Here is a 15210-nt window from a genome sequence, read left to right as displayed (position 1 = left end):
ACGCTGACTTCAGGAAACAGAACATGGGATGAAAATGCAGCGATGGCATTTGCAGGGGAACAAACAAGCCCTTGCTGTCCGGAACTGCAGCACACGTGATACGGGGAGGGTTTTGTGCAGAACAGAGCTTTCAGCAGCTTCTGTTTGCCTTTCCCTTGTTTGCAGCAGCATCACATCTGGACAATCATCAGGGGAAAAAAAAAAAGGAAAGAAAAACCCACCCTCCTCCTGCTGAACAAGCTCTCAATCAAAACAAAGCCGGAGCAGCAGCCAAGAGCTGGGAGGCTCTTTTGTTTAACGCTTAACATCCCCTGACTGGCCAGCACCGCTGCTCCCCTCAAATGCTGCACCTCAGCAGCTGGGCCGTGTGCAAGGCCCAGCACGAGGCTCCCTGCAGGAACTGAGCCCCCTTCCTGCTCCCTAGATCTCTGCTGAGGACGCAGCACGGACTCACAGATCGAGCTAAAGGAGGGTAGGGGAGCTCGGCAAGAGGTGGCTGCATGCAGGGGGATCCCTACCCCTCATTCTTCCCCTCTCCCTCCTCAGATGGAAACCTCCTCAAGATAAAGAGGCTGCCCCACACAAGCACCCAACAGGCTTTTCCTCCACAAGCCCAACCTGCAGCATCCACAGCTTTTTGCAGCCATTCAAATCCGTCACACAAAAGAATCTGTTCCTCTTCCCAGCGTCATTCACCTGGGTTCTGGTCCTGGAAAGGACGTGGAAACAACACACCTTCTCCACACCACTCCTTAATTTCACAAGCTTCAGCTGATGACCCCACCGGCCTCTTTCCCTGGCCTACCCTGGAGCCACTCACTCCATTCCTTGCTCTCTCCTCCAGCTGTCTGTATTTTTGTAGCTCTACGCTCTTCTTTTGCAGACATTTCCCCACTCTTGCTGACATCAGCAGTTCTCACCATCCTCCTCCCCATCTGCCCCCTCCCGGTGTCCAAAGTCCCCACGTCAGAACCAGAGGGAAGATGCATCAGCTTCCACACTGTCAACCAGAAATCCAATCCCATGCATCTCCCCAGTCCATACACATGGTGCCACTGGCACAAAGGGGCTTTGGTAGGCACAAGCACACAAAGCCGTGCACCCGAAGGTGCCCAAACCACTGCTCAGGCACTCAGAAAGACCAGGAATGCTCCGACAGTGCAACCCACGGGGATCTCAGAATTGAATTGCAGGGTACATACATATGCTGCTCCTGCCCAGCCACAGCACCAGTGCCACACAGCAGCAGAGGAGAAATGCACAAGAACCATCCACAGCAGAATGGAGGGCATGGGCTGACTGTTGCTGCAAGCTGGACAAAGCCCACAGTCACTGGCAGGCCGTGCTGGCATGCAAGGAGGCTCCTGTCAGCCCCACGCTTAGCAGCACATTAAGGTCTCTTCCTCAGCAAATGATGCAAGGGAAAAGAAGTCCTTGGGGAACACAGAGAGCTCTGACACACACAGCAAGGCTGCGTGGCTGACAACAGGCTGGAAGCCCACAGTGCCCACTGTGCCAGGAGCTGAAGGAGGCACAGAGCTAGGTGTCAACCTCTGGACTCCTCCTGCAGGGCCATGGGGGACCAGGGAAGTTCACGGGAGCCAGTCCTGCTCCTTCACCACACACAGCAGCACGTCACAGAGCAGAGCACTGCTCCGGCACTGCCACCCCTCCACCCACAGCCTGAACCCTTCCTTACCTTCTCCGATTTGACCTTTTTCAGCTGACGGCACTCTCCTTCCCCATCCTCCAGCTCTGACTTAACACCCAGGGGGTTGAGCGCAGCTCCTGTGTCAATAGCTATACTCCCAAGCTGCTCTGTGGCAGCAGCAGGCTCCGTCCCTTGGCCACCATCGTACTGTCCCACCCTCACAGCCAGGGCCAAGGGCTGCAGCACACCAGGTTCCTTCTCCGTCGGAGCCCCTGCACCCTCACTCCTTTCCTTCTTGCTTTTGGACGAACCGCCCTCCTTGTCCTTCTTGGAGCCGGCCACGCTGCGAGATGCCTTGGCCGACTTCTCCGAGCCCTTGGGGGTTACGGCAGGTCCCAAACCCCCCGAGTTCACGCCGTCCCCAGAGCGTCCTTGAGCCTCCTTCTTGCCCCCAGCTCCCTCACCGGCCGTGAACATGGAGCTGCCCGGGGCCGGTTTGCCACTGTCCTTGCCACTCTTGCTTCTTTTCGACTTGGATTTGCCCTCCTTGCCTTGTGGGCCCGGCACCGGGCTCACAAACTTGATGTTGTCGGGTAGGGTCGCCACCGCGTTGGGCGCTGGGAGCCCCACCTCCTTGGAGCCCGACATTTCCAATTTCTGCTGATCCTTCTCCAAATCAGCGTCCAGATCAATGATGAGATTCCCTACGCCAATGTCCCATTCATCCCCACTGTCGTACGTCTCTACCGGGTTCGCATCGATTCCTTTCCCTCCGGAAGCTCCGCTGCTCAAGGACATCTTAGAGTTAACGGCCCCTCACGGTTCAAGGCTCTTCCCTGCCTCCTGCCCCGGGTCTGCAGCGCTACGTCCTCAGGCTGCCGGCGCTCGGGGTCTGCCCAGGTGACGGCATCGCTGCTGGAAGGGAGAGCAGAGAGAGAAGTTAGAGGCGAAGGGATGGCACAGAGGGGCAGCCGCACCCAGCTCTCACCCCACCGTCACCACTTGCTCCAGCCCGCGGCAGGGTTCAAGTCCCCTCACCCGTCCTCACGTCCCTGCAGCAGCAGCAGCCATCTGGCAGTGGTCCCTCGATCAATGCGAGGCCCTGGCAGGTCACAGCTCCCAGCTCCAACAAGACATTACTCACACATTCCCCGCTCGCCATTTCCCTCTGAATTATTGAGCGCAGCCCTGGGATGGAGGATTGATTCCTCTCCCGCTGATGCCACCCACGGCTGGGGGCTGCCCTGCTGCCAGACACAGGGCTCAGTGCCTCCCTGGGAAATAAATCCCCGCTCCAGGGCGCACGGCCACGCAGGATGGCACTGAGCGGCACCGCCACGAAGGGCGGCAGCAATGCAGCCTGGCCGTGCAGCTGCAGAGCTGGGTGGAAACCCGAATGGATGAGGCCCCTCTCCAGCTCTGCCGTGCCTGAGGCCTGCTGCTGTTGACAAGCAGTACTTCAAAAACAGGTGACTTCAAGAGAAACAAGGGGGGGGAAAAAAACAAAAAACAAAACCCCATGCACGCACACACAAATTTCTTCTAACCCCAGCACGCAGGAGCCTGGAAAGCAGCTTCATGGTGCGCTTCCAGAGATGCAAACACTGTAAAAATGCCAAGGATTCTTTCATCAGACAGGCTGCCGCAGCCAGACCATTTTCCATCTGCTCCCCACAGCATCCCTGGCTCCACACAGCCAATAATCCACTCTCTGACAGGTCATTACAGAGAGCCTGAACCCCAGGAGCCAGGGGCGAGCATGCAGGCTGGAAATGAAAAGCACTGACCTACCATTTCAGCGGCAGAAAGTGCCGAATCAGGAGCTCTGTGCATGCTGATGGCCCAAGCCTCCCCACGCGCTGCTCTCAGCTTCCTCCTCCTCCTGCCCACCTTCCTGTACATACAGCTGGAGCATCCCGCTCTGCACCCTGCAGCCAGGCCCTCTGGCAAAGGCAACATGCAGCCCATGCTGGAGCTGCCGTCCCATGTCCTGTGCAGACCCGGGGCTCAGCAGCACACCTGGCCCTGCAGCACCCCAATGCTCCATCCCACGGTGAAATACCGAAAATACAGGCAGCAGACGAGGACTTAGGACTGGAGCTATGCAAACGGCAGCAGTGGGCGACAATGGCTGCTGATACCTCCCATAACAAAAGGCAGAAGGAGCCCACAGGTCCGGCGGCTCCTCAGAGAACCAGAAGCAAACAGGTTCGGCAAACACAGGGAAGAACTCGAGCACCCAACGGAGGAGGCAGCCATGGCCCTGTCAGGCAGGGAAGAGCTCAAACAGAACCAACTGGAATGGGCTGGGCACTGAAAGCACCGCAAAGAGGAACAGGGAAGGAGCAGCGCATCCCAGCCCACGACTCCAGAACGCAATGCAGGGTGGTTCCCTGCAAGCCAACCCAGACACAAGGGGGTAAAACGGTTCCCACAGCCCTAAATGTTGTCCAGGCCCCCACGCCCTCCTCCTGACACCACCACTCACCTCCCGCCATCACCGGATGGATCCCCACGCAACACGAGCAGCACGTGCTCACTTGTTGGCTGGAGCCCTGCCAGCACAGCATTTTAAGAGCAGTCCTGGTGCACAGATCCAACAAGGAGACAGCTTTCTGCTTGGGAATGCTGCGCACACGCAGCACCAGACATGAATAATTCAGCTCCATTAGGTGCCCAGACCTCTCCAATCCACATCTCCGCACTGGGAAGGAGCCAGCATATTAGAGACAAACCTGAAAGTTCACTTTGGGAGCAAGCAGCCAACTGCAAACACACCTAGAGGAAACTATTCAAACAGAGCACTTCAAAAAGCACCCAGCAGAGAGCCGAGAAGCCGCACGAGCCCCAGCCCTTTGTGTTCCAGCACGGCCAGGCCGGGACGAGCCCTGCACCTGCACCAGGGTACTGGATCCTGGGGAGGGACGGCAGGATGCCAGAGGAAGCACTGCTCCTGCCCCAATGGAGAAGGGCTGGCTCAACCCCACGTAGACCAGGAGCAGCCTCCAATGGCTCCCAAACATGACCGACTGTTACTTTCACTCTGCGTAACTTTCAGGAAGCGAGGAGAGGCAGAGGGGACAGAAAGCCACAGGGACCCGAGGGGCTTGGCCACGAGACATGCCCCCAGCCCCTTCTTCACACCGCCCCAGCAACAGACCCTTTTTTGTTTCCTTTTACAAGCGAAGCAAGCTCTGAGGGGACGCGCTCCCCTTTGCAGGGCCACAGTGCTCATAATTCCCCGGCTGGGCTTGTTTGGGTTGGATTTTTGCAAAGTAACTCCTGTGTCTTTTTTCTGCAGCTTTCTTTTGAAGACGTTCCCTTTCTCCCCGCCCCCTCGCTCCAGAGCCGGGGGAGGGAAAAAGGGAAAAAAATAAAAAGGAAAAAAAAAAAAAAAAAAGAGAAATGTTGAATGAGAGCCAGCTGGCACACACAGGAGGAGACGGAGAAATCTGCACAAAGGAGCTTCCTCACTCACTTGCTGCTTTCAGCTCCAGAAATCCGGCAGGGAGGAGGGCTCGCTCTCCCCTGTTCATCACTCCAGGCGCAGCAGACAAAGGCGCCTGGCCATGACACCCTGCTAAGTGCCACCCAGGGCAGGCAGGGCTCTGCGCTCTCACCCCGCGCCGTCACCAGGCACACCCAACAACAGAGGAGCCGCGGTCCCAACGGGCACCGGCACAACTCCGGCGGCTCCCGGCTGCAGCGGGATGGCGCGGGCGCGCTGCCAGGAGCCAGCAGGCTGAGCCCCATTTGAATAAAATGGAGCCAAACCCTCCTCGTTTAATATGGAGGTGCACCCCGGCGAGACTACATCTTCCAGCATGCACCGCAGCACAGCCAGCGCTCCAGAAACTTACGCCGGGACTCCAAGTTTCAGCCGGCAGGGCTGTGACACCAGGGCTGTGTTGTGACACCAGGGCTGTGTTGTGACACCAGGGCTGAACCCGGCACTGGGCAGCACCGGCGGCTGAGTCATGTGCTGGCATTCCTGGGAAAGCCGAATGTGGGCAGCGGGGAGGCGAGCGGTGCTGGGCGGCCGCGGGACTGCAGAGCAATTCAGCAGATCTATCCACCATGACACCCACCCCCCTCCAAACACACCGATGTAATACACACCATCTGCCTATAGCTGTGGTTCAGACCAGAACTTGCACTCACATACACCCCCCCACCTGCTCGTAACCCCAAAACACAACCCTCCTGCAAGGTGGAACTTCAATTACTAGAAAGATTCCATAGATACAACAAGATAGAGGCACGTGGCATGGGATTTGAAGAGCAGGTTTTGCTGCGTTAGCCAAAACTCAACGCTTCTCCTCTCTGATGCTGATTCTGCTCCAACACACAGCAGAGCTCGGGAGGAGCCCAGTGGGTGGCTGACAAAGCCCAGCGCTCCCAAAGGAAGCAGAGAGCAAAGCCAGAGCCCTGAGCACCGCGTGCCCCCTAGCCCCAACAGCCCGGCGTCACCGGCTGCGACGTCACAGGTGTGAGGCACACAGAGAGGGGGAAAGGAAAGGGAGGAAATGTCTCAGGCCTTCCCTCCTGTCGTGCGATGGGAAAAACGGGAACAATTCTTCTTTCATCCTCAAATGGCTTTTAGACGCGTCAGCACCAAAGTCGCCGTTTCTGGTTTGCCCTGAGCACGCACACCTTCAGATTCACAATTACTTTGTTCTGGTGCTTCGCAGCCATTGCGTTGTTTCCCAGCTGCCTACCCTGTACCAAATCAAGCACCACTCCAGTTTCTTCTACCAACATGTAGGGAATCTAACTTCATACTTTAAGAGCACGAACCTGTAACCAGGACACAACACTACTGATGGAAGGCACGCTGATGCCTGCAGAGCCACGTGAAGGCACCTTGCATCACTTCCTCTCCTTCCCATGTAGGACAAGAGATGAATGTTCTTCTTCTTGGCCTTTCCACCCCCCCAGCATGGGGATGGATGCAGCCCAATAGCCAGAACTGCTGTCCCGAGGTCCTGCCACAGGTCCTGCCTCACAGAAGTCAAGATCTGAGAGCTTCACCAGCAGGACTCAGATCCATGGACTCACATCCACGCAGCACCAGCTGCTCCCAACACGAGGCTGCACTAGGAAAGAGGAGCTGAGAAACCTTGCCATGAGAGGACAGGGGGGCAAGGGAGCCAGCTCCCTCCTTATGAGCTCAGCTCTCACACCTGTCCAGAACCAGGGACGGAATCACAAAATGGCCCAGGTTGGAAGGGACCACAGAGACCGCTGAGCTCAGCTCCCAGCTCAGGCTGCCCAGGGCCCATCCACAGCCTTGTTACCTCTGGGGATGGGGCACCCACAGCTCTGGGCAGCCTGAACACGGCGGTTCAAAACCAACAAGAACCACAGCACCACCCGCACCCAAAACCTGCACCCCTGCAAGCAACGTCCAGCCAGGATGAGCTTGGAAAAGCTCCACACTCAGCACAGGTGCTCTGCTAGTGCCCCACAGTTTGCTCCCACCAAACCCAGGCAGCCACGCCGCTGCCAAAAATACCATCAGACACTGGAGAAGGGACATCTGAGCAAAGCCTGGCACCGAGCAGCGCATCGTGACGCTGCCCACAGGGACATATGGGACAAATCTGGGGGTTGGTTCTCCCTCTCCATTTGGAAACTGGAACCAAGGCAGCCGTGTGGACTGCAAACCAGTCTGGCTACACCCTTACAAAGCCCCATGTAGAACGGGCAGCCTGTCCTCGCCCACCAGAGAGCGCTTGGAGCTACCCCAGGGCTTACACATCTCAGCCTTGGGAGGACAAAGAACACCTCTCTGCCGCTTCAAAAATGAAGGAGCCACCACTTCTCCTATTAACGCCTTTAATTCCCCTCACTCAATAAGCAATTAGGACACCTTGGCAAGAGGAGCGGAGGCTTCATTTGCAGCAGAAGACTGGAGGTACAGCTGCAATCCCTCTTGCTGTCAAGGCACCAGCCTGGGAACGCTTTGGGGAAAGCCAGCCAGGCTGCGAAGCACAGGAGGAAGCAGAGGCAGGCAGTGACAAACACAGCAGCACGCTGAGGATCGGAGCAAGAAATCCCAACAGCACTTTTTTTTCTACCTCCCCCCCACACCTTTTTTCTTTCTTTCTTATGGGAGGGATAATAAATAGGTGCGTTTCACAGATTAATAAAGCCCATTTGCAATGCTATGATATACATCAGAAAGTTGCTAATTCACGCTAATGGCCCATTGCAAATGACCGAGTTTTGTGAATTAGCCAGCATGTAATGGAACACAATAAAAAAAACACACACAAGAATCATGCATCAAAGTGTACTTGGCCTATTTTCGAGCTGCAGTCCAGTTTTAATTACTTGTGGCAATGGGCACAAAGAGAAGGAATATCTATGCCAGAAAAATACAGAGGAAGTCTCCAGGATGAGGTGCAGAGCCTGCCCAAAGAGGCACCATCCTGCAGGAAGCTGGAGAGCCCCCAGCCCACCACAGAGCCCTGGCACCCACTGCTCTGCCGGCAGCACGAGGCTCCTTCCAGAGAGGTTCTGTTCCATCCCAGCTGAGGAAGGGGACATCACGTCTATGGAAACGGTCCCCGAATGGCCTTGTTTCGTACGGATACATCACCGTCCCGGCACAAACTGACATCACACCCAACGGAGCACGGCACGCAGACGTCACCATCGGGCTGTCACGAGGCCAAGCGGCCCACAGCAGCTCAGCAGTAAATCCCCTGCTGCAAAGCCTGCCCGTGCCCGCTGCGTAAAGGCACAGCCTTCTCTCTCCTCTCCTTTTTGTTTCTTATTCCAGAAAGAAGGAAACAAAGTGCAGAGATCAGGAGTTTGACACTGTAAGATTTCCCTGCACGGACCCACGGCCCTAATGCCTGCCTGCACACCTGGCACTCAGGTAAGGCCGACATTTCTTAGCACATAAGGGATGCTCAGCTGCAGCAAAAGCAAAACAACATCTTGGCTGCAATTAGCAAACAGATTTTTCACCAGAAGCGAGATGGGCATTTCCTTCAAAGTAATGCTACATTCAACACAAAACACCCCAGGAGAGCTGAAGTCACGGTGCGAGTTTCCATCCCATCCTAACCATGGGACCAGCGGAGCCCACCGCAGTGGCCACCTCATGGAAGCACAGCGCTGCAGGGTGACAGACCACCGCACAGGGTGCCCGTGGAGCATCACAATGAGTGCCAAAGGAGAACCAACTCACACAGGCCACTTCTCTGGGTGCGTACCTTCCCAAAGCCCAAACAGCTCCAAGGGCAGTCCCATCTCCCACTCAACCCAAAGTCAGGGAGATGGCTTTGCTGTGCAACCAAGCACCAACCTCACCTGGAGCTCAGTGGGGAATTGCCCCATGCCCTGCAGTCCCCAAAGTCCACGTTTCCTTTACCCGCTGTATAAGAGCATCTGAGCACGTGTCATCACGCACCCCCGAAATGATGTACCCAGAACCATAAATACCATCCTCTTTACATAAGGTTCTGGATAAAGGGGACAAAGAGGCTTATCGCCTTACATCTGGCACCCGCGTTGCATCAGCAGTGCCTTAATCCGAATCAGAGCATGGCCGTGCATGGGAACGCCTGCCGGAGGCCAAGAGCAACACGATGTGGAGTGGATCTTCCTACCACCACCATGGGAAAGCAGAGAAAGGTCCCGCTCAGGAGACACTGGGGGAAGGTGCCCAGGCAACAGGAAGGAGCTGCCGGCACCACCGCTGAGCCCCGGGATGCTACCGGCTCCAATACAGCGCGCGTCCCTTGGCCACTCTTCCGCTCATCGAGCTGTTCCTTCACGACTAAACGCTTTTCAGAGAGCTGAGGGGTCCGGGGGCAGAGGCCGAGCCCGAAAGCCCCGGCCACGCTCCATTACAGGTCACGGTACCTCGCTCCATCAGCGACCTCCTCCCGGCCGGCTCTGACGCGGGGCCGCTTCTGCCGACGCACCGCATCGCGCCGCAGACGGATGGGGCCGAAGGAGCCCCAACGGGAGCGAGGCGCGCAGGAGCCGGGGCTTCGTTTGCAGCCCCCCACGCCGAACTCCCGCCGCAGATCAATGGGAGCCGAGCGGCTCTCCCAGCGCCGCGCGCGGCCGGGCGCTGCCAACAAAGAGCAGAAATGTGCGGCGCAGTCCTACGGCGGAGACACGCACAAAGCGCGGAGCGGCCCCGCAGGCCCCGCAGCCCGGGGGGAACGGGGGAGGGGGGCAGAGGAAGGCCGCGAGCACCGCCCGCCGCGACACGGCCCCGCGGGGAGAGGAGCGGGGGGGGCGGGGGGGGCGGCGTGACAGACGGGGCCTGAACCGGTGACCTTCCCGTGTACACAATGGAGGAGCGGGCAGCGCCGCGGGAGCGGCCCAATGCGGCGCTCCGGCCGGCGGGGAAACGCGGGGCCAAACCGAACCGCAACCCCCGTCCGGGCAGAACCCGCCCCCCCCCCGCGCCGGGGGCCGAACGGCGGCCGTGGGGAACGCGGGGTCACGCGGGAGGCGGCAGGAGGGTGGGAAGCGTTGGGGACGGGCTCGGGGGCGGCGAAGGGGTCCCGGCACCAACGGCCTCCGAGGGGCGGTTCGGAGCCACAACGGCCGCGGGGGTCCCGGCCTTAACGATCGGGAGGGGGGAGGGAAAGAGGGGGAAGCGGCCCGGCGGGCACCGCGGGGGGCGGAAGGGGGGGGTGGGGGGGGGGCGGCCCCAACGAGCTCCGCCGGGAAAAGGAGGGCCCCGACCCGGTACCCGCACAGGGCGCCCGAAGCTCGCCGCCCCCCCCCCCGCTCTCCTCCTCCGTGCCCCCCCCCGCTCGATGTTCCCGCCGCGCCGCTCGGCGCTCCCCCCGCACTCACCCGCTCTCTCGCGCCCCGGCGGCCCTCAGGTCTCCTCCATGGGGCCGGGTGGGCCGCGGGCAGCTACGGCCCGCCCGCCGGGCCCGCCATGCCGCCTGGGCCGCTCGCGCAGGCCGCGCCGGTATCCGCCTGGCGGGGCGGGGAGGGGCGGGGCGGGCGGCGCGGGGCACGGCCGCTCGGCTCCGCTCGGCTCCGCTCGGCCGCGCTCGGCTCCGAGGGGACGCGGCAGCCCGGAGCCGGCGCCAGGCAAAAGGCGGAGCCCGGAGCCCGGAGCGGAGCGCGGAGCGACGGCGGAGGGGAAAACGCGGGGCCGCAGTGCGGGAACGGCTCCGCCGGGGGAACGGAATCGGACGGCGGGCTGAAGTCGCTCGCGCCGCGTGCTGCGAGGCCGGCACCGCACACGGGCTGCGGGCAGCCGGGCAGGGAGCGGCGCGGGGCCCCAGCACGGCCGCGGGGAGCGGCTGGGGGCAAAGATGGGGAGATCCATCTTCTCCATGGGCAGAGAGGGCGCGTGATCGGGGACCGCTCTATGGCCACACACGGCAGAGATGCAGGCTGGGATGCATCGCTTTAATGCTGCCCGAGGACAGACGCAGCACCGCGCGACGAGGCCGTGTCCGCGCTGCGCCGGGTGCTGCCCGCCTGGTTCCCGCCGCTGCCCGCTCGCTCCTCCGGGCCCGGTCACGCCACGGCTTTCTGCTTCATTAACCCCTTCTTCGCTCCCTGATGGATCTTTGAATCCAGCTTCCCTGTAAAGAGACGGGAAAAAAAATAGAAACTAGTAACCCTCATCAGTCTTTATTTTTAAATGCTATTTGCAATGCAAATCAGCTGGAGGCAGCGAGGTCTCCTCGTTAGTGTGTTGCTGTCACATTCAATTATCGTGCTTGAGGAGCCAGGCGTTCCCAGCCGCCATGGCTTCCCTGTGCAGCCACCACACCGACATGGGGGGGCTCGGGGGCTTCCGTGCGGAGGAAAGCAAATTGCCATCCAGCACTGCTGCTGGGGAGCGATCGCTGCTCGGCCCGGTGCGTGCCGGCCAGCAGACAGAGCTCAGACTGCACACGGGGGGCAATTCCTACAGGAAAAGCCAAAACGCGAGTGCTGTGGGCAAGCTGGGTGGGCAGTGTGCTACCCGGCCCTAACAGCCCCCCTGCCCATACCCAAGCCCAGCCGCAGCGTGGTCAGCAGCACCCGGGGGGATGCGATGCACCAGGATCCGAGCTGCTCCCACTGTCAGCTGGCACCAAACCGAGCAAACTTCTCACTTCAGCTCAAAGATGACTCCAAGAAGGGCTTTTCCAAAAGAAGTGGGTTACAAAACCAGCTCCATCACAACAACTTCCCTGAAATTGTCCCCATCCTTCAGCTTCCAGGTCAGCCGCGCTCTCAGTTGGGAGCCAAAAAACGTGCAAAAAATACAAAGCACGTGAGCAGGGGTTCACGTATGGGGTCAAAAGTGGGAGCAAGGACAAGATGTGGGCGGATGTCTCAGAGCAACACTGAGGATGCGGGACATGGGCACAGCTCCTCTGTGCAGCTGCCACAAATGCCCAGCAGCAGAGCAGGCACCCTGCAGGCAGAGCCAGACTGGCCGGAAGCGGCACACCAACCCTCCAAGTCACCAAACCGTGGGGATCTGGCAGGAAAGAAGTGTTGATTTCACAGTCGCTCCGTGCTCTGGGCTCCCACTGCCAAAGCTGTGTCACATCCGGGGCTGTTAGCTTTATCCTTAGCGTGACTGCCTGCTCCTCCCAGGCCCCAGAAGTGAGCAGCAGGGTCCTCTGCTCTATCAGCTGGCAAAGATAAAACATCACATGGGTAACCTTTAAGAAAAGGCTAAAAATAAGGCAACGGCCCCAGGGTCTCCTTCTCTTTATGCTCAGTGATTTAAGGACTCTCTCTCATCTCACTGGCAGCACCGTGATGCATCCCCTCTCCCCCCTCCTCACCTCCTTGTTGCTCAGTGGCAGCTCTGGGAAGCCGTGCCCAGATGCAAGGAGCTCTCCCACAAGAGCCACAGCTGAGCTTTGTCCTCACACACTGACACTAAGCAGGGATATGTTTGGGGAAAGCCACGGTCACAAACGTGACACAAACACTATGCCCATCCCTTCCATGCAAACAATAACCCTGGCAGTAAATGGAGCTCTGTTTCTTTTTTTCCTTCCCCAGGCTGCTAGAAACGACTCATTTGCAATGGAGAATCATTCAGATGTCATTGCGGTGAGGTCCATGCTGTTATCTGGCAAGAAAAGCTGCTCTGACTTGGCTTCCCAACAAGACAAACTGGCATTTTGTCACAGTCGATCCAGGCTTCAAGACGAGCTCAGGTGGGGATGTGAGCCGCACTTCAGACTGCATCGGATGCAGAGCTGAAAAAATAGCCTCCTAAAAGAGTGTGCCACCACAACAAGAGGGTGACGGCTTCCCTGCTCCTTTCCCATCCATCACAAGGCTCATATGAGCGACCCAGCATGCCGGCACACAGCCTGGAGGGGACATGCAGCTCCATGATCCCCGCTGCTGCAGCTCCTGTGCTCCTGTGGCAGAGCTGGTGAGGAGGAGGGCAGGGAAGGCAAGGCGTCAGCGAGAGCGAGCAGCCGCCAGCACAGCCAGCTTCCTTCCAGGCTGTTAGAGCGATCCTGCTCCAAGCAGGAAACTGTCACAACACAAAGGAGACTATGTGACAGAGGGGGGGGCAGGCGGTGCCCTGACCAAGGCTGGGCAGAGGCAGATGTGACGGGGACAGGGCACAGGGAGGCTGAACGAGAGCAGAGAGAGGCTAAAAAAAAATGTACAAAAAGGAGAACATGGCCCTGAGTGCTCACCAGCACGCTGGAAAAGACCTGCTCCTGATGGAAGGACAGTGCTACCAGCAAGATCCAAGACCTCGCATGAGCTCTGCAGCTGCAGATCAGCAAGAACTGCTTGCTGCCATTGGCTGAACACTCCTCCGGGATGCTGCTATAAAAGCTGGATGATAAACCACATTGCTTTGCCCCTCTGCCTGCTCAGCACACTACGGGTATTTGCCAAATGCCCAGGGAAAGAACACAGCTGAGGGAGAACCTGAGCGGAGAAGGGGGGAGAAAACCCTTGAAAACAACACAAAAAACCATGCTGGGCTTCAAAAGGCCTTATTAACAAGTCCTGAGAAACCCTGCTGCTCCAGTGCCGCTACATAACTACTCCCAGAGAAGCACACTGCAAATGAGAAAGGAAAGCCAGCCATCAGCTCTGCTAAACAAACAGCCAAGACTATTTCTGCTTATGCTGCTTTTAGCCTGTCAAATTAATTTTTCACATCCCCTGAAAGCATGTTCGGTGCCTTCCCCAGGCTGTGTGGTGAGGAGGTTGCTAATAAGGACAGAGCTGACTGCAGACTCCCCAGCTGCTGCATCCATCCTCCATTCTTTTTACAGCAGTGAGCAGGAATAACTGGCAGCCTGCGGAGGGCTGGTGGCTCATAAAAGGGACGAACAACGTTGGCAAGCAGAGTGCAGGCAGATGCTGCAGCGCTTCACCACCAGCTCTTCCAGGACATCCCATCCCTGCTGGCCCGCAGTCACACGTCCATATGGACCTACAACCCTGGCTGCTTCAGGTCACTCCTGCCGACAGGAAAGCAAGCAGCCAGCACAGGCCATCCTGAACTTCATCGCAAGCTGCTTGTCTTGTGAGGACAAACTTTGACAGTGGAACTGAGTGCACCCTCACCAGCTTGCTGATGGCACTGAGCTGAGTGCTGCAGTTGATAGGACAGAAGGAAGGGACGCCATTCAGAGGGACTTGGGTGGGCTCACAGGGTGGGACCACATGAACCCAATGAGGTTCAACAAGGCCAAGTGGGGGTGCTGCACTTGGGTCAGGGCAGTCCCGGGTATGAGTACAGATGGGAGAACTCCTTTAGAGCAGCACTGCAGGGAAGGACTTGGTGGTTCTGTTGGATGAAAAGCCGCACACGAGGCAGCAGTGTCCATTTGGGGCCTGGAAGGTCCAACAGCATCCCGGGCTGCACCAACAGAGGGCTGGCAGCGGGCAGGGAGGGGACTGTCTCCTCTGCTCTGCCCTCACTGTGTACTGTGTCCAGGCCTAGGGCACCCAGCACAGGAAGGGTGTGGAGCTGCTGGAGTGGGGCCAGAGGAGGGCACGGAGATGATCCTAGGGCTGCAGCACCTCTGCTATGGAGACGGGCTGAGGAGCTGGGGGTGTTCAGCTTGGGGAAGACCTCAATGCGGCCTTCCAGGACTTGAGGGGAGCTTATAAGCAGGAGGGAGAGTGACATTTTACACAGGCAGGTAATGACAGAAAAGGAGAATGGCTTTAAAGTAAAAGAGGGGAGATTTAGGTTAGATGCTAGGAGGAAATTTTTTACACAGAGGGTGGTGAAGCACCCACTGCTGCCAAGAGACCCCATCCCTGGAGGTGCTCAAGACCAGGCTGGCTGGGGCCATGGGTAAACTGATCTGGTGGGGGACAGCCAACTCACAGCAGAGAGTTATAACTGGGTGGGCTTTAGGGTCCCTTCCAAGCCAAGCCATTCTGCGATTCTATGACTCCTGCCTCACGTCCCAACCCAGCCTGCAAGCACTCGTGCCAGAAGCAGATCAGCTGCAGACACGTGTTTCCTCAGAGCACATGAGCACCACGATTCCCAAGTGTTTGCAGAGGCAGGAAGAGGCATGTGTTTGGAAGGAAGCAACATCTGGGGAAAGGGGAACCAA

The 15210-nt window shown here is 58.4% G+C and overlaps 2 protein-coding genes across 8 annotated transcripts in view; both read right to left on the bottom strand.

Annotated features, from left to right (window-relative positions):
* The window catches only part of ZNF609 (zinc finger protein 609), a 35851-nt gene extending 25215 nt beyond the window's left edge, over positions 1 to 10636 (bottom strand). For 2 of the 4 annotated variants that reach the window (XM_072345574.1, XM_072345571.1), the window contains exons 1-2: positions 10484 to 10636; positions 1700 to 2566 (exon numbers count right to left, since the gene is read on the bottom strand). In XM_072345574.1, coding sequence (XP_072201675.1) covers positions 1700 to 2449 — 750 coding nt within the window. In that variant the 5' untranslated portion in view covers positions 2450 to 2566; positions 10484 to 10636. Of the gene's footprint in view, positions 1 to 1699; positions 2567 to 9529; positions 9547 to 10483 lie in introns of those variants that run through there. The other 2 variants (XM_072345572.1, XM_072345573.1) reach the window with 2 other exon arrangements.
* Positions 10637 to 11037: 401 nt separating this feature from the next.
* The window catches only part of TRIP4 (thyroid hormone receptor interactor 4), a 28565-nt gene continuing 24392 nt past the window's right edge, over positions 11038 to 15210 (bottom strand). For 3 of the 4 annotated variants that reach the window (XM_072345429.1, XM_072345427.1, XM_072345430.1), the window contains one exon: positions 11046 to 11232. In XM_072345429.1, the coding sequence (XP_072201530.1) occupies positions 11165 to 11232 (68 nt within the window). In that variant the 3' untranslated portion in view covers positions 11046 to 11164. Of the gene's footprint in view, positions 11233 to 15210 lie in introns of all 4 variants that reach the window. The other variant, XM_072345428.1, reaches the window with a different exon arrangement.

This window comes from Excalfactoria chinensis, chromosome 10, assembly GCF_039878825.1.
Source record: "Excalfactoria chinensis isolate bCotChi1 chromosome 10, bCotChi1.hap2, whole genome shotgun sequence".
Taxonomy (NCBI): domain Eukaryota; kingdom Metazoa; phylum Chordata; class Aves; order Galliformes; family Phasianidae; genus Excalfactoria; species Excalfactoria chinensis.
This window is presented reverse-complemented; position numbering and strand designations above follow the sequence as displayed.